This window comes from Linepithema humile, chromosome 2, assembly GCF_040581485.1.
Source record: "Linepithema humile isolate Giens D197 chromosome 2, Lhum_UNIL_v1.0, whole genome shotgun sequence".
NCBI classification, from domain to species: domain Eukaryota; kingdom Metazoa; phylum Arthropoda; class Insecta; order Hymenoptera; family Formicidae; genus Linepithema; species Linepithema humile.
The window spans coordinates 28,464,382-28,489,492 of record NC_090129.1 but is presented as its reverse complement, the minus strand read 5'-3'; the positions used below and the strand labels follow the sequence as shown (position 1 = coordinate 28,489,492).

Genomic DNA, 25,111 nt, shown 5'->3' with positions numbered 1-25,111 from the left:
ATTTACTTATTTATTTATTATAATAAAAATAAATTATATTTGTTTAATCTTCTGATTCAAATTATATTATAATTATAACATTTAAAATCATCAACCAATTAAAAGGTGACTGCTGTCTATCATCATTCCCACATGCGCGAGAATTTAATACGTAGAGTTTGTTGTTACATATACATATGACGCGAGTCTGGTATAGCGTTGTAGTGTAGCGTTCAGTGCGCATACCGATTGTAATACTGTAGTGTTCATATTCTCGTGTGATAACGTCCAATTAAAAAGACATATATGTTTCTCCTGGACATTTTATCTCCTAGACGGACGAAATATTGCTAATAATTTTCAATTTATGTGATGTATTCAAGCAACATCGAGTCGACTGTTAGTCGACTATAAGCAGAAAAAGCTTACAGTCGATTGTAAGTTTTGACTTATTGCCGACTTATAGTCGACTAATAGTCGGCAAATGTCTCGATAATTGCCGGCTTTTAGACAGCCAGTGTAGTCTGCTCTTAGTCTACTGTTTCTCGGCGACTTTCAGTCGACTTACTTGCCGATTGCCAGTCAATTTTAACTGCCGACTCTCAGTCGACTTCAAGTCGGATTTTAGTCAATTTTAATTATATAATTAAATCTTAATTATATAATTAAGTCTTAATTGTAATTATTATTGATTTTTTATTGTATATATTGACATCTCAGCTAAAACACTAAATGTAAACGTTACCAAATAGTAAAATAATTATTTTTTTATTTAATTAGTTGACCGTTTGTGGTGTTTTTGACACTTTGTGTTTTAGCTGGGATGTCAATATATTCAATGAAAATTCGGTAATAATTACAACCGACATAAAATTGATTAAAAGCCGACTTCAAGTTGACTGATATTTGGCATGGAGATTTACTCGGAAACACACGAAATTCACACCCACCGGAATCAAATAAGAATTAAGTATAATGGCATCAAGAGTGAGGAATATATAGGTTATACACTCAAAAAAATATTTCGCTGATGTAGTTAGATTTCTAGATATCGCAACAAGAATGTATCGCTATTTTTCGTATCTGTGAAAACATTGTTTGTCACATATAGAATTTATAGCAGTAATGTTCTAGCCATAGCTTCTGAAAAATTTAGGTACCATTGCTAAATGTTATTCATTGCATGATCTAACACGTGATTGATCTTATATAGATAGGCGCTTTAGAGAAACTTTCTTTTTAAAGTTTACAAACAATACAGATATATATTCTGTTTCTGTCATCTAAACTGATTAAGTAATTACATATGCAATATCACAACAGTTGCTAATTATTTATCTGTTTTAGTTAATTTTTTACACCTAGAAAATTTTAGCTATTATTGCAAGATCATTTTTTTGAGTGTAGATTGCAATACTGCAGCAGTTAGCATCAAGTCGACTGTGACAGTCGGCAGATAGTTAACTGGAAAAAGTCGACTCACAGTTAACAAACAGTCACTATTGTTGCTTGGGGTATATACTTTATTACAGCTCAACAATGTATGCAAAAAATTTTACGAAATATCAAAAGAAGTGTTAGATAAAAAAGTAACCATTTGCTTGTTACGAATCAGATATATATTATATATTTATATCAGATATAATTAATATATTTCATGATTGACGGATCAGAGCAAGATATATTGAATTATTCAGAGAGTTTGTAGAATTATTTTATAACAGAATTGATAACAATTTTTATATGTTTATATATCTTTATTTAGTAATGAATGCACAAGATGTTAAAGATGGCCAAAAGTTGTCGAAAACAACGGTGCATATATTGTTGAACAAAGATGACTCTAAACAAATAAAAATCGTTTTCAATTTTATTATAAAAATTATTACAAACTTTCTAAACAAACCAATATATTTTTATCCTAAATAATGTATTTATGTCTGTTGATATATTTATTTATATATATTTTTTTTACACGAGCAAAAATATAGAAAAAAAGAAATATTAAAAAAAAAAATAACTATAATTTTTTAATTCTATTATCGTAATAAACACTAGAAGTTTTAGAAATTTGTTATAATTTAAAAAAATGAAAATAACGAAGAATCTCTGTAATAATGTAATAAATTTTGATAAATTTGCATCAAGTTTGTGTTTTATTTTCGTGATGCTAAACTTATGTTAATAAATCAAATATTAATTTATTGATGTTAAGATTATATTTACATAAAATATGTTAAATTTTACAATTATTAAGATGTAGTATTAGAAGATAATAAATACGAAATTCGAGATTTTGGTTCACAATTTATACTGCATAATAGAAAATGTTTTGTAATCAAATAAACGGTAGGAACGGACATTCCTTATAACGTATTTGATGAGATCCTTTATTTTTTTATCATGTGTTTTATTATATCCTTATTATAGTTAATATTGTTTTTTTTATTATTAATCGACTTTTCCACTTTGTTCTTAGAATTATTGAAGATTGTTTCCTTATTGTTAGTAGGCGTCGGCAAATAACATCCGCATTTTCATTATTTTACTAATGCATTTATATATATGCTATTACAGATGTAAGGTAAGAAAACTAGTTAGTTCTGGCTTACTGTTAGAATAAAAATTTATTTCTTTCTCCAAAAACGCATCGAATGTACGATACAATTTTTAAGGTATATAAACAATCGTGAAGATAATTAATTACTGCTAGAGATTAACGGATCTAAATTTTGGATTAAAAAACGCATAAAAAATCTTATCTGCAAATAATACCAATTATATATGGAAGGCAATACGATATCCCTTTTTCGTATGTTGCTCGTAGGTTTCTCTTCTTTGTCGTTACTTTTATTTTTAGTTGCATGTTCTGGTTCCTTCATTATTGCTCTCCGGAAGCTTAAAGTAAAACAAGTGCTAAATTATGTATTTATTGTTTAGATAAATAGGTAGATAATTTATTAGCAATGTTTATGCACTTTAAGAACCTACCTTTATAAAACGGATATACTTCCCGGATTGAAAGTGAATTCACTACTTCTGCATCACGGTACGGTGAGAACGAAGATTCAGTCGGAGATATTGATTTTATCGGTATCCGAGGTTTCCGTTGACTTACAAGATTGCCTGCGTTAATATATTTCAATTAAGTCAAATTTATTTTTATATGAATAACATTTAGAAAATTTTTATTTTATTTATATTTAAAAAAAAATGTAAAACTAATAAAATAAAGTGTGACCTCTGAAATATCAGAGGTTACTCCTCAGGTACACCCTTTGCAAAGAAAATATTACACAGTTGGTACTATTATGTTTTGTAAAGAGGCATTACAGTAACACTTAATGTTTTGTTAAATTATCGATTTAGTTTGTTCAATACAAGAGCTTATAATTATTTAAAAAAGAACTAACAGTTAATTTAAAAAAATAAAAAGATGCTCATGATTAAGTAAATGTGATAGTTTAATTTAATAGTTTAATATAAACAAGACATTAAAATAAGAAAGTCGTCCTTTGAAAGAAGCTCATCGAGAAGAACTCAACTAATTATTTGTATTAATTTTATTAAATTAGTCAGTACTAATTAATGAAGTTTAAATAAAGTTGAAAACATAAATATTATTTGTCAAAATTGTAGATATATTAAAATTTTGGATTTTCTTTTTCTGGAGATTTTTGGAAATTTAATTTGGAGATTGCATGTATGCATATTTTGTATAGTAGAAATATTATTCACATTTTTAATACAAGAAAGACATATTGGACTGACACACGCAAATAATTAGAAGCATTTTCGTTTTTAATATATTTCGAGAAACATCATTTCGTGAAGACATTACTATTTTAATTTATCAACGCGGTCACATAAATTAAGGAAACAAATAAAATTTTTAAGCAAAATTGATCATTTATCTATTAATCGCAATCTGTTCATCTAAGGTATATCAAAATTGCATAGCGTTCTATGCAGTTATCAGTATGATTTACAATATTCATTAATTTAAATAAACACCTATTATGACATAATAATATTTTAGCACTGCCGTAACACCGCTCGAAGTCTTCTTTGATGTAATTTCTTTCGCATTAATTAATATCTACTTATGTAAATTTTTATTTTTGCAAATAATGTATAAATACTAATACAAACTATAAATTGCTTTAGTATATCGATGCGACAAGTGGTATAAGTATTATTGATTCAACGCATTCGTTTTATTTCTATTATTGTATAAAAAACTGATCAGTAACAATAACAGTAGAATGAAAATAAATTATGATATATGTTAACTTTACCTGTTACTTGTATGCATTGCCAAATGGCAATTGTCATCAGCAACAAAAACCACTTCATAATTTCTTGAATGCACTGGGCGTTTTGAATGACGATTCTTCAACTCTGCAAGCAAGTTGACCCTTCGGTACCATAATTCCGACTTAAAATGAATTTCTTTACGGAATGTTCGACCTATATACGATTCTAAACAAAGAAATCGTTAGACTGATAGCTTTATCTTTTCATTTGTGCTCTACCTGCATCAGTCTGTATTCCAGCGTTATCAATTCTTGTCCTGGGTTACCACGCGTCAATAAAAGGACCATGTTCATGTGCTGCGTAAAGCGTTCTGCGCAGCACATGAACATGGTCCTTCAATTGTGTGCGTGGAAACCTAAAACAAAAATTTGTAACGCTGCTGTACTAATTATAAATATTTCAACCATATGGCAAACTTATTAAAACAATTTCGATATTTTTAGCACTTAGAGAGAAAACTAAAATGATATTTTACGACTATGAAATTTTTGAAACGCTTAAAAGATTTTTGTAAAGATTGGCAAGATAAATGTACGATAATGTTCTATCTGCTGAGCCCTGAAAAAGCGTGTACTCATGAATTATATGTAGAAATGAATTATATGAAAAACCTACAATAAACTAATTACGAAACGTTTCACGTTAAGGAAACTCGTATTTCTTGTGAACTCTCATTGCTGCGGTTATCGGTGACAAAGAATAGCCAAGCAGAAGGTCTGAAATTCCGCAAACGTTTAGGTATAGCTGTAATGATAACTCTGTGTAATAATTATTTGGAATTACCAATATGCAATCGCGAGCTATGTATTAAACATATAAAGGCAAAGCAAAAAATAGAAATTGTTTAAGATAGTTGTCTAAAGTAAATTTTCTAGAAATTGATCCAAATTTTTATTATATCTATTGAAGTAATATCTAAGTAATTTTGCATTTAAAAAAATTAACCGTTTAGAAGCGGAGATAATTACAGTTGTAATTAGTACTTTTAACACGTGTTGCATACACCATACTAAGGTGGACGTCATATTTTTAATTTTATCTTCAAAATTTTATTTAAGACTTTAATAAAAAGTAATGAGCATGCGGAAAACAGATGTATGAACATTACAAAATACAGCATTATTCACCGTTTAGATTGAATAACATAATCGTAAGAAGTATATGATTTTTGATATTATTTGATTATAAAAAGCTCGAAGATGTCACGATATTCAAGTCTTACATGTGTAGGTGCGTAGTATTGACAAACTTAACCAAATGTCTACTCTAGCAAGCGTAAAAAATTAATTTATTAACTATTTTTAATGTATTATTAAACTTTTGATTGATTCTTTTAATAAATTGTTCTTATAATTAAATAATGGATAATGATATATTTAAACTTTATTATTTCAGTTTTTTTTCTTAATGAAAGACTTAACTTTTAGATCGTATTGTCACGAGACAACTATCTTAAATAATAGCTGAACAATTCGCAAATTTAGTTCAAAGGAATAATTTCATAATTGGAAAAACATGTGCCTGTTTCAATCGGTAATATCTTACAAAATAAACTTCTTTACGGGATGTTCGATCTATATATGATTCTAAACTAATTAATTGTTCTCAGCGACATGTCTTAATGACACATGCATGAGGAAACAATATTGCATTACGCGTTCGTAAGATTAACAAATCGAAGCTGTCACTAATCTGAAAATTATTCTAATTGATATATTTATTTTAAAAATAAATAAAATGTATTTATCATTTCTTAAAAGTAATATATTAAGCAATTAAATAAAATTTTACATAAGTCTTTATAAACTATAGAAAAGAAATTTTTGCAATGTTTTATACAGCTACGTTTTTGCTATATAATAAATTTTTTGGAAAAACTAAATTTGTTTTTTTTTTATTAAAAAAATTAATTAATATTAAACTTTTATAATTAGTTATTAGTATATATTGTATATATGTTTATTATGATACTATATTAGCTAGTATATTGGCGTATGTGTGCATTATTATTATTTAAACTTGCATACCATCCATTGATATTGTTAAACAAATAGTATTTTATCGTCGATAAAATAAATTCACGTGAATTATGTTATCGGTAATTTCAAAAATGTCACGATGAGCACAAGATCGAATCTTGATCTTGATCCTGCAAAGATAATTGAACTGCTAAGTCATTTGAACCTATGGATCTGAGCTCACACACATATTTGTACACATTGTACATGCATGATACATATTACAAGGAAAACAGTTTAAAAGTGCAAACAAAGAAGCAAAAAATTTTACAAGAGAGAAACCTGATTGACAAGACGGTCTCGATCTCAGTATCATCTTTTTTTACTAATAAATTTAAAAAATCTTGAGATACCTCTGCAATGCCTTCGCCTACTTTATGCGGAAATGAAGTCAAGTGATGTGATATATACATAAATAAAAATTTATGACAATTGCCATATTAATTAATACTCGTAAAAGTAAACCTGATATCAAGAATTATTAATTTAATTAATAAAAATTAGAATTTTTATATAAAATCTTTATTGGTTCCACCATATCTGTGATAAATATTTTATAAAAATAAAAATATGTTATATAAATAACTTTTATCTTTTAAGTAAAATAAAAGGAAAGTTTTAGTCTCTCAATCTCCGTTTTTTATATCCGGTGATAATATTTTTCAATATAAATCACATAAATATGATTTTTCAAAAGGAGAATCTAAACAGATTTTTAATTTTTGATTTGCTCTCAGTATAATGCTTAAATGTTTTGCAGATTTTTGGATTTACAGATATAATATCAAACTTTGATTCAGATGTTTCAGAAAATAAAATTGTGTAATTACAAAATATGATTTTATTGTAACTTAGCACAACTGTGGTTGTCTTTTTGATTTTGTATTGACCAGTGTTATGATTGATCTCACAAAACAATTCTTTACACAGCCTTCTAATGTCACAATGACGAATATGCTACAAAGACAATTAACTCTCACTAAATGAAAACTAGCACAACATATTAAACTCTGTATATTGAAAATGGTCGAAATTTCGATGGAAACGTTTATCATTATCATTACTAATTAAAGAAGAAAAATTTCTGGCAATTGAAATTCTGCTTTGACCTTCGATCCTCCTTACTTCATAATTATTATATTTTTTTAATCTTCTAATTTGAATTATATTATATTTATAACATTTAAATTCATCAACCAATTAAAAGGTGACCAGCTGTCCATCAGCGTTCTCACATGCGCGAGAATTTAATACGCAGAGTTTGTTGTTATTTATATATTTGACGCGAGTCTGGTATTAGCAGCCTACAGTATGTCAGTGACCAGGCCCCAGTGTATCGTCCTAGCAACTCTGATTCTAGGTTCTAGTGTAGCGTTCAGTGCGCATACCGATTGTAATACTGTAGTGTTCATATTCTCGTGTGATAACGTTCAATTAAAAAGACAAATATGTCTTCCCTAGACATTTTACCGGACGAACTATTGCTAATAATTTTCGATTTAATTAATGTATATACTTTACTACAGCTCAGAAGTGTATGCAAAAAATTTGATAGAATATCAAGCGAAGTCTTAAATAAAAAAAGTAACCGTTTGCTTGTTACGAATCAGATGTCAAAAAAATTTCGTGAACGGTAAGTTAAACACACATTGCTAAATTCTTATTTGTATTCAATTTATTTTTGAATTTTCTTTGTAATCCGTCGAACAGATTTTTTACAATTTTCACTTTATATTATTGTTCCTGCTCTGTCTGAAAATCACATGTTCGTAGATGATTCTCAGTATTATATTTCTACCAGTAACGACTTTTGCAGTACATGTATTTTTTATAATTTTTCTATCTGTCTCTACCGCGGTTTATTTACATCACATCTCCATTCTTTCATACACGCACATCGGCGCTAATGTGCCCTTTCTTTCATTTCTCAATCAATAGCTATCAGAAATTTACACATTATATTTGTCGACGTTCTCTGTACTTTTGCGTAAAATAAATCGATAAAATCACACTCTTAGTCCTCATCAAAGCAATTATTAACAGAAAAGTATTGTCAGATATCAAAAATATTTTTTTTTTTATATATAAAGTACAATACACGTTGATAAATTTTTTTCATAGATATTAACGTTAAGTCATAGCTTTATGTCGTATTTTTAATTCTGCAAAACTTGATTTTATTTTTAAAGCATGTCTTTTTGAAATACATTTTAGTATTTACAAATTATCAATACGTAAAATATTCACGATTTGACATAAGATTGCATTGAAAAACGTACGTCTTATTTTCTTTTACAGATGTAAACCACAATTACCTTCGTATAAACGTAAATTTATTACGCATTACAACTGGAAATATGGAACACCTCTTAAACGTGAAGTGAATAACTTAGGTCCCAGAGAAACTACGAGAGACATAAGAATAAACAAAAAATGCCTAAAAATGACTAAAAATACAATTTGGTTTTATGACACTGATATTCTTTCAGCTGTTAGTCGTACAAAGAACGGTAACATTACGACAAACATAAAATGTGGAACCTGTAGTTGTCAATTTTCAAGCATTGCTTATTGCAATGACATAATTATAAGCGGCCACGTGTAAATATTTATTTTTAAATTTTGTTTAATGTTTATTTCTATTTTTTTTACAAAAATTCTTGCAGAGATGGTAGTATTAGGCATTGGAGAATTGGATCACAAAATAACATTAATAATTTTCAACAATTAAAAGCACATTCCAATGTATATGGTGAATATGTTTCGAACATAGAAGCAACAAAGCAACATATTATATCAAGTTCTTCAAATTTAATAAAGGTAAGATTAAAAAATTTGGAATTATGCAATGTTAATGTAGAATGTAGAGTATAAAAAGTCCGTTTTTGTTTAGATACAGAAAAATACATTTAAAGATTCTGCGGAAGAAAACGAACCAATTTATAAAAGCAGGAAATTGATTCAGTCAATTTCATTACACCCTACAGAAACAAAAGTTGCTGCTAGTACCGAAGAATCGTTTCTAATTTATGATATTAATGCAAAGTAAGTTATGTTTTAATTAATTAATCGATATCTACAAATATTTAATTAAACGTTGACTATGGTTATACAGACACTATTATATGATCCGATTTAGTAATTATAATTTGTAATTATAACTTATTGAGCTATATAACATCTTGGTGTGAACCTTAAAGGAGCGGTTGTGGCCCACTGTGGAAAAGAGAGAGCTATATTAGACGAGAAGTTCTGTCTGTTGTCTTTCTTCGTTTTTATTATTGCCCACTATAACGGTAGTAAATGTGGAAGGAAAACAGATAGTCCACTATTGCAATTTTTTGGCCGCAAACTACATATAGTTTTTACAGGAAAGGCTTACTCCTGTATATTATATAGCTCGATGACGAGAGATGAGTTCGATCTTCTTTCTCTAGTCTTCTAGGTTTTCACATATATTTGGAATAATATGAAATAAACTAATGTGAAGGTATTTTAGTTGTCTGGTAATGGATGAACGTATAAATGATAATACTTGTTCACAACTACTTTGGGAAGATCCTCACACTATTCTCATGCTGTATGAACGTCAGATTCAAAAATTGGATACAAGGTAATGGATCTTTTTGTTGACATTAATTGGCCATTCGATTTAATTATATTTGGTACTGTGATTTTAGAACACCAAACTTTGTACGTACATGGAATACTTCTGTCTTAAAAAAAAATCCTAAATTACATAGTTTCTCTTCAGATTATTTGTATACTATTATGACAGGGACTGATATTGGTTCAGTACTTCTATGGGATCAAAGAGTAAATGATTGCATTCGGGTTTGTATAACTTTTAAATTTTATGTGTTTTGTAATGACCTTTATTAATACCCTATTGTTAACTGTCTTAAAAATTTTCAGACGTATCAAATATCTCTTGTCCGTTCCAACCCTGTACTTTCTGTGCAATTTGATAGCTTCTATATGTATGCTATTACAGAACTACGAGGTGTGATTCAATATAATTTTAAGTTTGGAGTCACTTTTAACAGCGCTCAAAGGAAAGAGTATTTTAGCAATTTTATTTAAATAAAAAAACTTGATTAACAATTTTTCTACTTATATATTTTGATTGTTTATATAAATTATATACTTAATGTCATAAAACAGAAAATAAATGCTATATTTTTGTGTGTAATATGTCTACTTCAAAAATCCATATTTCTCAAAATATAACATTAGCGTGTGCAAAATTTATTTGTCCGAAACAAAAAGAATATCTTCAATCTTTTGCGTTTGCAATTAATTCAAAGGCAAGTATGTCCAACCCGTCCAATAAACAACGTCTAAGTATTTATAAAAATAATTTTTGATAAAAACAACATATTTGTTTCTTTAAAAAAATTTTTATATAGACTACGTGTTACGCTCGTTATTCCTACATATGGAACAAATAACAATTGACGTGCTGTGCGCGTTATTCTCGCGTATAAGATAAGAAACAATTTTAAACCCAATAAAAAATGTTATAATTGGTCAGATATAAATATATATAATTAGTTATGAAAAGATCTCATAACATATGTAATTTTATATGATCATATAAAATATTACTTGTTATCAGATTTTTTCATAATTAATTATATATATTGTATTTACATCTGAGCATATTATATCATTTTTTGAGGGGTGTTATAGTCGTACGTACGAAATTTAAAAAATTTTAAAATTATAAAAATTACGCATGTTTGCACAAAAAATTTTTTAAAAAACAAATTGTTATAAAATAAAGACTGTACGTATAACAATAAAACATACTGTTAAAAATAATCTAATGAAAATTATAAATTAATCAGACCAAAACTGACAGAAATATGTTGCACATTAGTTTCATAAACTAAATTTTGAGAAAAACGCGATTAAAATTTTAGGGCCGGTTATTACCAACTTTCTGATAGACTAGAAACAAACATCAATAAATATCAGTTACTGTTGCATCAATATATATATCAGTAATTTGTTGATAATGATCACTTACAGTTTAAATTCTTATTATCAAGAAGTAATTTTACTCGTTAGTTCAACCATCAAATAAGGATTTCTGATATTTATTTTGGATAACCGAGAGGTAAAGTCTATCAAAAAATTAGTATAATCGAAAATTGTCAGACCGTATTTAACATTAAAAAGATATGTAAAAATGTTAAATATTCATCAAATATTCTTTAGATTCGCATCATTACTTAATAATTGCGTAAACATTGCTAAATAAATACAATTCAGTAATTATTTTATATATTTTAGTTTGTACTTTAAAAGTTGTATTTTTACATTTTTAATTTTTAATTTTTTAATGGTATAAGTGTATATATATATATATATACATAGATGTATGTATATATTTACTTATTTATTTATTATAATAAAAATAAATTATATTTGTTTAATCTTCTGATTCAAATTATATTATAATTACAACATTTTAAATCATTAACCAATTAAAAGGTGACTGCTGTCTATCATCATTCCCACATGCGCGAGAATTTAATACGTAGAGTTTGTTGTTACATATACATATGACGCGAGTCTGGTATTAGCAGTCTACAGCATAAATGTCAGTGATCAGGCTCCGGTTTATCGTCCTAGCAACTCTAATTCTAGGTTCTAGTGTAGCGTTCAGTGCGCATACCGATTGTACTACTGCAGTGTTCATATTCTCGTGTGATAACGTCCAATTATAAAGACAAATATGTCTTCCCTAGACATTTTACCGAAAGAACTATTGGAAATAATTTTCAATTTATGTGATGTATATACTGTACTACAACTCAGAAGAGTATGCAAAAAATTTGATATAATATCAAGCTACGTCTTAAATAAAAAAAGTAACCGTTTGCTTGTTACGAATCAGATGTCAGAAAAATTTCGTGAACGGTAAGTTAAACATAGCTTAATTCTTGTAAGTATTTCAATTTATTTTTGAATTTTCTTTGTAATCCGTCGAACAGATTTTTTACAATTTTCACTTTATATTATTGTTCCTGCTCTGTCTGAAAATCACATGTTCGTAGATGATTCTCAGTATTATATTTCTACCAGTAACGACTTTTGCCAGTATATGTATTTTTTATAATTTTTCTATCTGTCTCTACCGCGGTTTATTTACATCACATCTCCATTCTTTCATACACGCACATTAGCGCTAATGTGCCCTCTCTTTCATTTTCAATCAATAGCTATCAGAAATTGGCACATTATATTCGTCGACGTTCTGTGTACTTTTGCGCATAATAAATCAATAAAATCACACTCTTAGTCCCCATCAAAGCAATTATTAATAGAAAAGTATTGTCAGATAACAAAAATATTTTTTTTTCTAATAAAGTACAATATACGTTGATAAATTTTTTTCATACATTTTAACGTTAAGTCATAGCGTTTTGTTCTATTTTTAATTTTGCAAAATTTGATTTAATTTTTTAGGCATGTCTTCTTAAAATATATTTTAATATTTACATGTTATCAGTACGTAAAATATTCACGATTTTACATAAGGTCATCTTAGAGAACGTACATTTTGTTTTCTTTTGCAGATGTAAATCTTTATTATCTTCGTATAATTCTAAATTCATTACGCATTACAACTGGAAATGTGGAATAGCTCATAGAGATACCATTTATAACGCAGGTTCCAGAGAAACTACGAGAGACATGAGAATAAACAAAAAATGCCTAAAAATGACTAAAAATACAATTTTGTTTTATGACAATGATGTTCTTTCAGTTTGTAATCGTGCAAAGAACGGTAACATTACGGAAAACATAATGCGTAGAACCTGCAGCTGTCAATTTTCAAGCTTTGCTTATTGCAATGATATAATTATAAGCGGCCACGTGTAAATATTTATTTATAAAATTGTTTCATGTTTATTTCTTTTTCTTTTCACAAAAATTCTTGTAGAGATGGTAGTATTAGGCATTGGAAAATTGAATCACGGAATAACATTAATAATCTTCAACAATTAAAAGCACATTCCAATGTATATGGTGAATACGTTTCGAACATAGAAGTAACAACGCAACATATTATATCAAGTTCTTCAAATTTAATAAAGGTAAGATTAAAAAATTTGAAATTATGTTATGTTAATGTAGAATGTAAAATGTAAAAAGTCCGTTTTTGTTTAGATACAGAAAAATACATTTGAAGATGATGATTCTGCGGAAGAAAACGAACCAATTTATAAAAGCAAGAAATTGATTCAGTCAATTTCATTACACCCTACAAAAACAAAAGTTGCTGCTAGTACCGAAGAATCGTTTCTAATTTATGATATTAATGCAAAGTAAGTTATGTTTCAATTAATTAATCGACATCTACAAATGTTTAATTAAATGTTGACTATGGTTATACAGACACTATTATATGAACTGATTTTGTAATTATAATTCGTAATTATAACTTAATGAGCTATATAACATCCTAGTGTGAACCTTAAAAGAGCGGAAGTGGCCCACTGCGGAAAAGAGAAAACTATATTAGACGAGAATTTCTGTCTGCTGTTTTTCTTAGTTTTTAATATCGCCCACCATAACGGTAGTATATGTGAAAAAGTAAAACAGATAATCTACTATTACATTCCTTTGGCCGCAAACTACATATTAATTCTTATGGGAAAGGCTCACTCCAGTATATTATATAGTTCAATGACAAGAGAGGAGTTTGGTCTTCTTTCTCTAGTCTTCTAGATTTTCACGTATATTTGGAATAATATGAAATAAACTAATGTGAAGGTATTTTAGTTGTCTGGTAATGGATGAACGTATAAATGATAGTACTTGTTCACAACTACTTTGGGAAAATCCTCACACTATTCTTATGTTGTATGAACGTCAGATTAAAAAAATGGATATAAGGTAATGGATCTTATTGTTGACATTAATTGGCCATTCAATTTAATTATATTTGCTACTGTGATTTTAGAACATCAAACTTTGTACGTACATGGAATACTTCTGTCTCAAAAAAAAATCCTAAATTACATAGTTTCTCTTCAGATTATTTGTATACTGTTATGACAGGGACGGATATTGGTTCAGTACGTCTATGGGATCAAAGATTTAATAATTGCATTAAGGTTTGTATAATTTTTAAATTTTATGTGTTTTGTAATGACCTTAATTAATAACTTATTATTAACTGTCTTAAAACTTTTCAGACGTATCAAATATCTCTTATTAATTCTATCCGTTCCAACCCTGTACTTTCTGTGCAATTTGATAGCTCTCATATGTATACTATTACAGAACTAGGAAGTGTGACTCAACTTAATTTTAGACATAAAATCATTTTTGACCACGCTGCAAGGAAAAAGTATTTTAGAAATTTTATTTAAATAAAAAAGTTGACTAACAATTTTTCTACTATTATACTTTGATTGTTTACATAAATTATATACTTAATGTCATGAAACAGAAAATAAATGGTATATCTCTGTATGTAATATGTCTACTTCAAAAATCCATATTTCTTAAAATATAATATTAGCGTGTGCAAAATCTATTTGTCCGAAACAAAAAAAAGATTTTTAATCTTTTGCGCTGGCAATTAATTCAAAAACAAGCATGTCCAACCCGTCCAATAAACAACGTTTAAGTATTTATAAAGATAATTTTAAATAAAAGCAACAAAATTGTTTGTTTAAAAAAATTTTTATATAGACTACATGTTACCCTCGTTATTCCTACATTTGGAATAAATAACAAATGACGTGTTATGCGCGTTTTTTTCGCGTAAGAAATAGGAAACAATATTGGACCCGAGAAAAAATGTTATAATTGGTCAGATATAAATATATGTAATTAGTTATGAAAAGATCTCATAACATATGCAATTTTATATGATCGTATAAAATATTACTTGTTATCAGATCTTTTCATAATTAATTATATATTTTTTTTCGGGACGTTATAGTCGTACGTACGGAAGTTAAAAAATTTAAAAATTATAAAAATTACGTATGCTGGCAGAAAAAATTTTTTAAAAAACAAATTGTTATAAAATAAAGACTGTACGTATGACAATAAAACATACTGTTGAAAATAATTAAAAAAAATTTTTAATTAATTAGACTAAAACTGACTGGAATATGTTGCACATTAATTTCGTAAACTTTATTTTGTGAAAACCGCGATTAAAATTTTAGGTTATTAACAAATTTCTGGTAGACTTTAGAAACAAACATCAAGAAATATCAATAACTCTTGCATCAATATATGTATATCAGTAATTTGTTGATAATGATTACTTACAGCTTAAATTCTTATTACAAAGAAGTAATTTTACTCGTTATTCCAACCATCGAGTAAGGATTAGTGATATTTATTTTAGGTAACAGAGAAATAAAGTCTATCAAAAAATTGATATAATCGGCCCTTAATCGAAAATTGTCAGACCGTACTGAACATCAAAAGGATGTGTAAAGATGTTAAATATTCTCCAAATATTCTTTAGAATTGCATCATTACTTTATAATTGTGTAAACATTGCTAAATAAATACAATTAAGTAATTATTTCATATATTTTAGTTTTTACCTTAAAAGTTGTATTTTTTCATTACGAATTTTGTATTTTTCTACAAAATAAGTATAAATATATATACTTATTATAATAATACTAAATTATATTTTTTTAATTTTTTGACTTGAATTATATTATATTCATAACATTTAAATTCATCAACTAATTAAAAGATGACTGCTGTCCATCAGCGTTCTCACATAGGCGAGAATTTAATACGCAGAGTTTGTTTTTATATATTTTACTTAAGGCTGTTAGCAGTTTAGTATACATAATTGATGTCTGTGATCAGGCCGGTGTACCGTTCTAGACACTCTGGTTTTAGGATTTAGTATAGCGTTTAGTGTTGAGCATAGGCCGATTGTCATATTGTAGTGTTCATATTCTCATGTGATAACGTCCAAATAAAAAGACAAATATGTCTCTCCTAGGCATTTTACCGGACGAAGTATTGCTAATAATTTTCAATTTATGTGATGTATATACTTTATTACAGCTCAACAGTGTATGCAAAAAATTTTACGAAATATCAAAAAAGGTCTTATTATTAAATAAAAAAAGTAACCATTTGCTTGTTGCGAATCAGGTATGTATTATATATTTATATCAGATATAATTAATATATTTCATGATTGACGGATCAGAGCAAGATATATAGAATTATTCAGAAAGTTTGTACATTTTTTTTGTAACAGGATTGACAGCAATTTTTATATGTTTATATATCTGTATTTAGTAATAAATGCACAAGTTGTTAAAGATGGCCAAAAGATGTCGAAAACAACGGTGCATATATTATTGAACAAAGATGACTCTAAACATAAGAAAATTGTTTTCAATTTTATTATAAAAATTATTGCAATCTTTCTAAATAAACCAATATATTTTTATCCTAAATAATGTATTTATGTCTGTTTATACATTTATTTATATATTTTTTTTACATGAGCAAATATATAAAAAAAGAAAAATATTTAAAAACAAAATAACTATTTTTTTAATTTTATTATTGAAATAAACACTAGAAGTTTTAGAAATTTGTTATTATTTTCGAAAACAAGAATAACGAAGAATCTCTGTAATAATGTAATGTAATGTTCCTTATAACGTATTTGACGAGATCTTTTATCTTTTTATCATATGTTTTATTATATCTTTATTATATTTAATATTGCTTTTTTCATTATTAATCGACTTTTCTACTATGTTCTTCGGATTATTGAAAATTGTTTCCTTATTGTTGGTAGGTTTTGGCAAAATAGCATCCGCATTTTCATTATTTTATTAATGCATTTATATATATGCTATTACAGATATAGAGTAAGAAAACTAGTTAGTTTTGGCTTATTGTTAGATTAAAAACTTATTTCTTTCTCCAAAAACACATCAAATGTACGATACAAATCTTAAGGTGTATAAACAATCGTGAAAATAATTAATTATTGTTAGAGATTAAAAACAGATAAAGAATCTTATCCTCTATACAAATACTGCCAATAATACATGTAAGGCAATATGATATTCCTTTTTCGTATGTGGCTCGTAGGTTTCTTTTCTTTGTCGTTACTTTTATTTTTAGTTGCATGTTCTGGTTCCTTCTTTGTTGCTCTCCGAAAGCCTAAAATAAAACAAGTATTGAATTGTGTATTTATTGCTTATATAAATAGATAGATAATTTATTGGCAATGTTTATGCACTTTAAGAATCTACCTTCATAAAACGGATATACATCCCGGATTGATAGTGGATATACTACTTCTGCATCACGGTATGGTGAGAACGAAGATTCAGTCGGAGACAATGGATTTATCGGTGTTCGAGGTTTCCGTTGACTCACAGAATTGCCTGCGTTAATATTTGAATTAGGTTAAATTTATTTTTATATAAATAATATATAGAAAATTTTTATCTTATTTATAGTTAAAAAAATAATGCGAAATTAATGAAATAAAGTATGACCTCTGAAATATTATACACAGGTTACTTCTCAAGTACTCCCTTTGCAAGAGAAATATTACACAGTTGTCACTATTATGTTTTATAAGGATACATTATAATAACATTTAATGTTTTGTTAAATTATCGATTTAATATGTTCAATATAAGAGCTCATAGTTAATTAAAAAAAACTCATAATAATAATTTCATAATTGGAAAAACATGTGCTTGTTTGAATCGGTAATATCTTACAAAATAAACTTCTTTACGGGATGTTCGACTTATATACGATTCTAAACTAATTAATTGTTCTCAGCGACATGTCTTAATGACACATGCTGAGGAAACAATATTCCATTACGCGTTCGTAAGTTTAACAAATCGAAGCTGTCACTGAAAATCTGAAAATTATTCTAATTAATATATTTATTTTAAAAGTAAATAAAATGTATTTATTATTTTTTAAAAGTAATATATTAAGCAATTGAAAAAAATTTTACATAAGTCTTTACAAACTATAAAAAAGAAATTTTTGCAATGCTTTATACAGCTACGTTTTTGCTATATAATAAATTTTATGGAAAAACAACATTTGTTTTTTTTTATTGAAAAGATTAATTAATATTAAACTTTTATAATTAGTTATTAGTATATATATATGTTCATTATGATACTATTGTTACGTCCTAACCTGGAGTGAAAAGGATAGGGTCAGGCATACGGGCGGACGCAACCATAAAAGTATTTTATGGTGTTTGCTCGCTGGTCGGTATGAGGAGAGGCGACCGCGCTAGCCAAACGATTTTCTTTGGCTGAGAACAGGTCAACGATCGTAAAGATCGATTTTACTCTGTTAGAGACCTCAACCAATCGTTCGTGGTTCCGTTTTCTGGTCAAGAGACTTAATTCCTTTTACCAAGGATGGAACCTCGTGTGATTTTTAAAGGAAAGGGGGGGGAGGTAGAGGGTAGAAGAGGAAGGTGAGAGGTCTTACAACTAATAATTATTTAATTGTGAAGGTTTTGACTTACTACTTGGATGTCTTGGAAATATATCTGGATTTTCTTGGGTCGTTCAGTGGTCCGTATTCACACCAATGTATAACGAATATTGCTTGGAGGTTGGTTTAATATGTTGGAGAAGCAATTGCCGCGCGCGGTACTTCACTCCTCCGCGACGAGTTTTGGATTTAGGGATAAGAAAGGAATTTTATGTTAGTCCAGAAATTTTAGGCGTAAAGCGTGCGGTGGGCCGCACCACGATACGCGGGGATACAGAAATCGAAACCACGTGCGGTGGTCCGCACCGAAAATATCGATACTGAGTGCTGATCTGAAGAAACAATTAGGAATGAGGCAGGGGTAGGTTGAATGTGTGAGAAATGGTTTTAATCGAAATATTGTTTAACAAACACGTTTACTATAATTATTGATATACAAGCACTTTGAGATACAATCGGTTTTTCTAATATATTAAAGTATGAACTAAGATTCGATAATAATTGAGTTAGATTCAGAGATGTTGAGAGAACTATATTAACTACCTGCTTCACGGATAGGTGTCTTTCTTTTATACTCGAAATTTTGGATTTTGGAAGGGAGACATTCCTTCCAAGAGGTTGTTAATAAAAATAAGATAAAAAAGGTTGTTTGAAGATTAATAGATAGATTGCTCGAATGACATGTTTATCGTTCCGTCGGCTTTTCTGTCGGCGAAAATTCAAAGTCTACTATCGCGGTCGAGTGTCTTATCTCGACAAATTTTCGATTGAAGGCCTAAAAGATTATTATAGTACATTCGGGATCTTAAATCATTAAAATAATATTCTCGGAACGCTTCTTTGAACTTTCCCGACTGGTCGTGAGAAACTTGTGCAAAGGAAAGGTCCGTACAGGACGTAGGACGTAACACTATATTATATACTATATTATATACACTAGTATATTGGCGTATGTGCATTATTATTATTTAAACTTGCATACCATCCAATGATATTGTTAAACAAATAGTATTTTATCGTTGATAAAATAGATTCACGTGAATTATGTTGTCAATAATTTCAAAAATGTCGCAATGAGCACAAGATCGAATCTTGATTTTGATCCTGCAAAGATAATTGAACTGCTAAGTCATTTGAACCTATGGATCTGAGCTCACACACATATTTGTACACATTGTACACACATAATACATATTACAAAAAAAAAAAACAGTTTAAAAGTGCAAACAAAGAAGCAAAAAATTTTACAAGAGAGAAACCCGATTGACAAGACGGTCTCGATTTTAGTATTATCTTTTCTTAGTAATAAATTTAAAAAATCGTGAGATACCTCTGCAATGCCTTCGCCTACTTTATGCGGAAATGAAGTCAAGTGATGTAATATATACATAAATAAAAATTTATGATAATTGCCATATTAATTAATACTCGTAAAAGTAAACCTGATATCAAGAATTATTAATTTAATTAATAAAAATTAGAATTTTTATATAAAATCTTTATTGGTTCCACCATATCTGTGATAAATATTTTATAAAAATAAAAATATGTTATATAAATAAACTTTTATCTTTTAAGTAAAATAAAACGAAAGTTTTAGTCTCTCAATCTCCGTTTTTTATATCCGGTGATAATATTTTTCAATATAAATCACATAAATATAATTTTTCAAAAAAAGAATCAAAACAGATTTTTTATTTTTGATTTGCTCTCAGTATAATGCTTAAATGTTTTGCAGATTTTTAGATTTACAGATACAATATCAAACTTTGATTCAGATGTTTCAGAAAATAAAATTGTGTAATTACAAAATATGATTTTAATGTAACGTAACACAACTGTGGTTGTCTTTTTGATTTTGAATTGATCAGTGCTATGATTGATCTCACAAAACAATTCTTTACACAGCCTCCTAATGTCACAATGACGAATATGCTACAAAGACAATTAACTCTCACTAAATGAAAACTAGCACAACATATTAGACTCTGTATACTGAAGATGGTCGAAATTTCGATGAAAACGTTTATCATTATCATTATTGATTAAAGAAGAAAAATTTCTGGCAATTGAGATCCTGCTTTGGCCTTCGATCCTCCTTACTCCATAATTATTATATTTTTTTATCTTCTAATTTGAATTATATTATATTTATAACATTTAAATTCATCAACCAATTAAAAGGTGACCAGCTGTCCATCAGCGTTCTCACATGCGCGAGAATTTAATACGCAGAGTTTGTTGTTATATATATATTTGACGCGAGTCTGGTATTAGCAGCCTACAGTATGTCAGTGATCAGGTGTATCGCCCCGGTGTATCGTCTTAGCAACTCTGATTCTAGGTTCTAGTGTAGCGTTCAGTGCGCATACCGATTGTACTACTGTAGTGTTCATATTCTCGTGTGATAACGGCCAATTAAAAAGACAAATATGTCTTCCCTAGACATTTTACCGAAAGAACTATTGGAAATAATTTTCAATTTATGTGATGTATATACTGTACTACAACTCAGAAGAGTATGCAAAAAATTTGATATAATATCAAGCTACGTCTTAAATAAAAAAAGTAACCATTTGCTTGTTACGAATCAGATGTCAAAAAAATTTCGTGACCGGTAAGTTAAACATTGCTAAATTTTTATTTGTATTTCAATTTATTTTTGAATTTTCTTTGTAATTCGTCGAACAGATTTTTTACAATTTTCACTTTATATTATTGTTCCTGCTCTGTCTTAAAATCACATGTTCGTAGATGATTCTCAATATTATATTTCTGCTAGTAACGACTTTTGCCAGTATATGTATTTTCTATAGATTTTCTATCTCTCTCTACCGCGATTTATTTACATCACATCTCCATTCTCTCATAGACGAACATCAGCGCTAATGTGTCCCCTCTTTCATTTTTCAATGAATAGCTATCAAAAATTTCACATTAAATCTGTCAACGTTATAATCTTTTCTATACTTTTGCACAAGTAAATCGATAAAATCACACTCTTAGGCTCCATCAAAGCAATTATTAATAGAAAAAAATTCTCAAATAAAAAAATATTTTTCTTTCAAATAAAGTACAATATACGTTGATAAATCTTTTACATATATATTAACGTTAAGTCATAGTTTTTTGTCATATTTTTAAATGTGCAAAACTTGATTTAATTTTTTAAGCATGTCTTTTTCAAATACATTTTAATATTTACATATTATCAGTACGTAAAATATTCACGATTTTATATAAAATCGCATTGAAGAACGTACGTCTTATTTTTTTTTACAGATGTAAACCAGAATTATCTTCGTATAAATATAAATTTATTACGCATTACAACTGGAAATGTGGAACACCTCTTAAATATGGCATGAATAAATTAGGTTTCAGAAAAACTACAAGAGACATAAGAATAAACAAAAAATGTCTAAAAATGACTAAAAATTTTATTTGGCTTTATGACTATGATATTCTTTCAGCTGTTAAACGTGCAAAGAACGGTAACATTACGAACACCATAAAATATGGAACCTGTGACTGTCAATTTTCAAGCATTGCTTATTGCAATGACATAATTATAAGCGGCCACGAGTAAATATTTATTTTTAAATTTCGTTTAATGCTTATTTCTATTTTTTTTACAAAAATTCTTGCAGAGATGGTAGTATTAAACATTGGAGAGTTGGATCACGAAAGAACATTAATCTTGAACAATTAAAAACACATTTCAATGTATATGGTGAATACGTTTCGAACATAGAAGCAACAACGCAACATATTATATCAAGTTCTTCAAATTTAATAAAGGTAAGATTAAGAAATTTGGAATTATGCTATGTTAATGTAGAATGTGAAATGTAAAAAGTCCGTTTTTGTTTAGATACAGAAAAATACATTTGAAGATGATGATTCTGCGGAAGAAAACGAACCAATTTATAAAGGCAAGAAATTGATTCAGTCAATTTCATTAGACTCTACAGAAACAAAAGTTGCTGCTAGTACCGAAGAATCGTTTCTAATTTATGATATTGGTGCAAAGTAAGTTATGTGTCAATTAATTAATCGATATCTACAAATATTTAATTAAACGTTGACTATGGTTATACAGACGCTATTATATGATCCGATTTAATAATTATAATTTGTAATTATAACTTAATGAGCTATATAACATTCTGGTGTGAACCTTAAAGAAGCGGTTTTGGCCCACTGTGGAAAAGAGAAAACTATATTAGACGGGAAGTTCTGTCTCTGTCGTTTTTCTTCGTTTTTATATCGCCCACCCATAACAGTAGTACATGTGGAAGGAAAACAGATAGTCCTCTATTGCATTCCTTTGGCCGCAAACTACATATTAATTCTTACAGGAAAGGCTCACTCCAGTATATTATATAGTTTAATGACAAGAGAGGAGTTTGGTCTTCTTTCTCTAGTCTTCTAGGTTTTCACGTATATTTGGAATAATATGAAATGAACTAATGTGATGGTATTTTAGTTGTCTGGTAATGGATGAACGTATAAATGATAATACTTGTTCACAACTACTTTGGGAAGATCCTCACACTATTCTCATGCTGTATGAACGTCAGATTCAAAAAATGGATACAAGGTAATGGATCTTATTGTTGACATTAATTGGCCATTCAATTTAATTATATTTGCTACTGTGATTTTAGAACACTCAAATTAGTACGTACATGGGATGCTTTTGTCTTAAATAATAATCCTAATTTACATAGTTTCTCTTCAGATTATTTGTATACTATTATGACAGGGACTAATATTGGTTCAGTACTTCTATGGGATCAAAGATTCAATAATTGCATTCAGGTTTGTATAACTTTTAAATTTTATGTGTCTTGTAATGACCTTTATTAATACCCTATTGTTAACTGTCTTAAAAATTTTCAGACGTATCAAATATCTTTTTTTAATCTTTTCCGTTCCAACCCTATCCTTTCTGTGCAATTTGATAGCACCCATATGTATGCTACTACAGAACTACGAGATGTGATTCAACTTAATTTTAGGGATCGAGTCACTTTTAACAGCGCTCAAAGGAAAGAGTATTTTAGCAATTTTATTTAAATAAAAAAACTTGATTAACAATTTTTCTACTACTATGCTTTGATTGTTTACATAAATTTTATACTTAATGTCATGAAACAGAAAATAAATGCTATATCTTTGTGTGTAATATGTCTACTTCAAAAATCCATATTTCTCAAAATATAACATTAGCGTGTGCAAAATTTATTTGTCCGAAACAAAAAGAATATTTTTAATCTTTTGCGTTTGCAATTAATTCAAAGGCAAGCATATCCAACCCGTCCAAAATAAACAACGTCTAAGTATTTATAAAAATAATTTTAAATAAAAACAACAAATTTGTTTGTTTAAAAAAATTTTTATATAGACTACGTGTTACGCTCGTTATTCCTACATATGGAACAAATAACAATTGACGTGCTATGCGCGTTATTCTCGCGTATAAGATAAGAAGTAATATTAAACCCAAAAAAAAATTGTATAATTGGTCAGATATAAATATATATAATTAGTTATGAAAAGATCTCATAATATATGTAATTTTATATGATCATATAAAATATTACTTGTTATCAGATCTTTTCATAATTAATTATATATATTGTATTTACATCTGAGCATATTATATCATTTTTTGAGGGGAGTTATGGTCGTACGTACAAATTTTAAAAAATTTAAAAATTATAAAAATTACGCATGTTCGCAGAAAAAATTTTTTAAAGAACAAATTGTTATAAAATAAAGACTGTACGTATAACAATAAAACATACTGTTAAAAATAATTTGATAAGAATTATAAATTAATTAGACCAAAACTGACTGGAATATGTTGCACATTAGTTTCATAAACTAAATTTTGAGAAAAACGCGATTAAAATTTTAGGGCGGGTTATTACCTCAACTTTCTGATAGACTTTAGAAACAAACATCAATAAATATCAGTTACTGTTGCATCAATATATATATCAGTAATTTGTTGATAATGATCACTTACAGTTTAAATTCTTATTATCAAGAAGTAATTTTACTCGTTATTTCAACCATCGAATAAGGATTTCTGATATTTATTTTGGATAACCGTGAGGTAAAGTCTATCAAAAAATTAGTATAATCAAAAATTGTCAGACCGTACTTAACATTAAAAAGATATGTAACGATGTTAAATATTCTCCAAATAATCTATAGATTCGCATCATTACTTAATAATTGCGTAAACATTGCTAAATAAATACAATTCAGTA

The 25,111-nt window shown here is 27.9% G+C and overlaps 3 protein-coding genes and 1 long non-coding RNA gene across 11 annotated transcripts; 3 read left to right on the top strand and 1 right to left on the bottom strand.

Annotated features, from left to right (window-relative positions):
- Positions 1-552: 552 nt before the first annotated feature.
- On the bottom strand, positions 553-5,516 carry LOC136998110 (uncharacterized). The gene is made up of 3 exons (XR_010888710.1): positions 4,278-5,516; positions 2,971-3,105; positions 553-2,877 (listed from the first exon to the last, which is right to left on the bottom strand). It is a non-coding gene; the product is annotated as an uncharacterized lncRNA (long non-coding RNA).
- A 2,088-nt stretch (positions 5,517-7,604) lies between these two features.
- Positions 7,605-10,506, top strand: LOC136998109 (uncharacterized). Of its 2 annotated transcripts, none has more exons than XM_067350248.1 (7): positions 7,605-7,947; positions 8,613-8,915; positions 8,981-9,134; positions 9,208-9,359; positions 9,805-9,927; positions 9,995-10,148; positions 10,230-10,506. In XM_067350248.1, exons 1-7 carry the CDS (start codon positions 7,763-7,765, stop codon positions 10,395-10,397), a joined length of 1,239 nt encoding a protein of 412 aa, XP_067206349.1. In that variant the 5' UTR covers positions 7,605-7,762; the 3' UTR covers positions 10,398-10,506. The 2 variants fall into 2 exon arrangements, with proteins under 2 accessions (XP_067206349.1, XP_067206350.1); XM_067350249.1 differs by having other exon boundaries at positions 7,606-7,947; positions 9,814-9,927.
- A 1,246-nt stretch (positions 10,507-11,752) lies between these two features.
- Positions 11,753-14,807, top strand: LOC105677328 (uncharacterized). 3 transcript variants are annotated; one of them, XM_067350239.1, is made up of 7 exons: positions 11,777-12,242; positions 12,902-13,204; positions 13,270-13,423; positions 13,497-13,654; positions 14,103-14,225; positions 14,293-14,446; positions 14,528-14,807. In XM_067350239.1, the coding sequence occupies exons 1-7, from the start codon at positions 12,058-12,060 to the stop codon at positions 14,702-14,704; spliced, it is 1,254 nt and encodes a 417-aa protein (XP_067206340.1). In that variant the 5' UTR covers positions 11,777-12,057; the 3' UTR covers positions 14,705-14,807. The 3 variants fall into 3 exon arrangements, with proteins under 3 accessions (XP_067206342.1, XP_067206340.1, XP_067206341.1); XM_067350240.1 differs by having other exon boundaries at positions 11,783-12,242; positions 14,112-14,225; XM_067350241.1 differs by lacking the exons at positions 14,103-14,225; positions 14,293-14,446; positions 14,528-14,807 and adding an exon at positions 13,796-14,096 and having other exon boundaries at positions 11,753-12,242.
- Positions 14,808-21,089: 6,282 nt separating this feature from the next.
- On the top strand, positions 21,090-24,018 carry LOC136998108 (uncharacterized). Of its 5 annotated transcripts, XM_067350245.1 has the most exons (8): positions 21,091-21,444; positions 22,110-22,204; positions 22,301-22,412; positions 22,478-22,628; positions 22,702-22,859; positions 23,317-23,430; positions 23,498-23,651; positions 23,733-24,018. In XM_067350245.1, the coding sequence occupies exons 1-8, from the start codon at positions 21,260-21,262 to the stop codon at positions 23,907-23,909; spliced, it is 1,146 nt and encodes a 381-aa protein (XP_067206346.1). In that variant the 5' UTR covers positions 21,091-21,259; the 3' UTR covers positions 23,910-24,018. The 5 variants fall into 5 exon arrangements, with proteins under 5 accessions (XP_067206348.1, XP_067206344.1, XP_067206346.1 ...); XM_067350247.1 differs by having other exon boundaries at positions 21,090-21,444; positions 22,110-22,412; positions 23,561-23,651; positions 23,852-24,018; XM_067350243.1 differs by having other exon boundaries at positions 21,090-21,444; positions 22,110-22,412; positions 23,561-23,651.
- Positions 24,019-25,111: the final 1,093 nt, after the last annotated feature.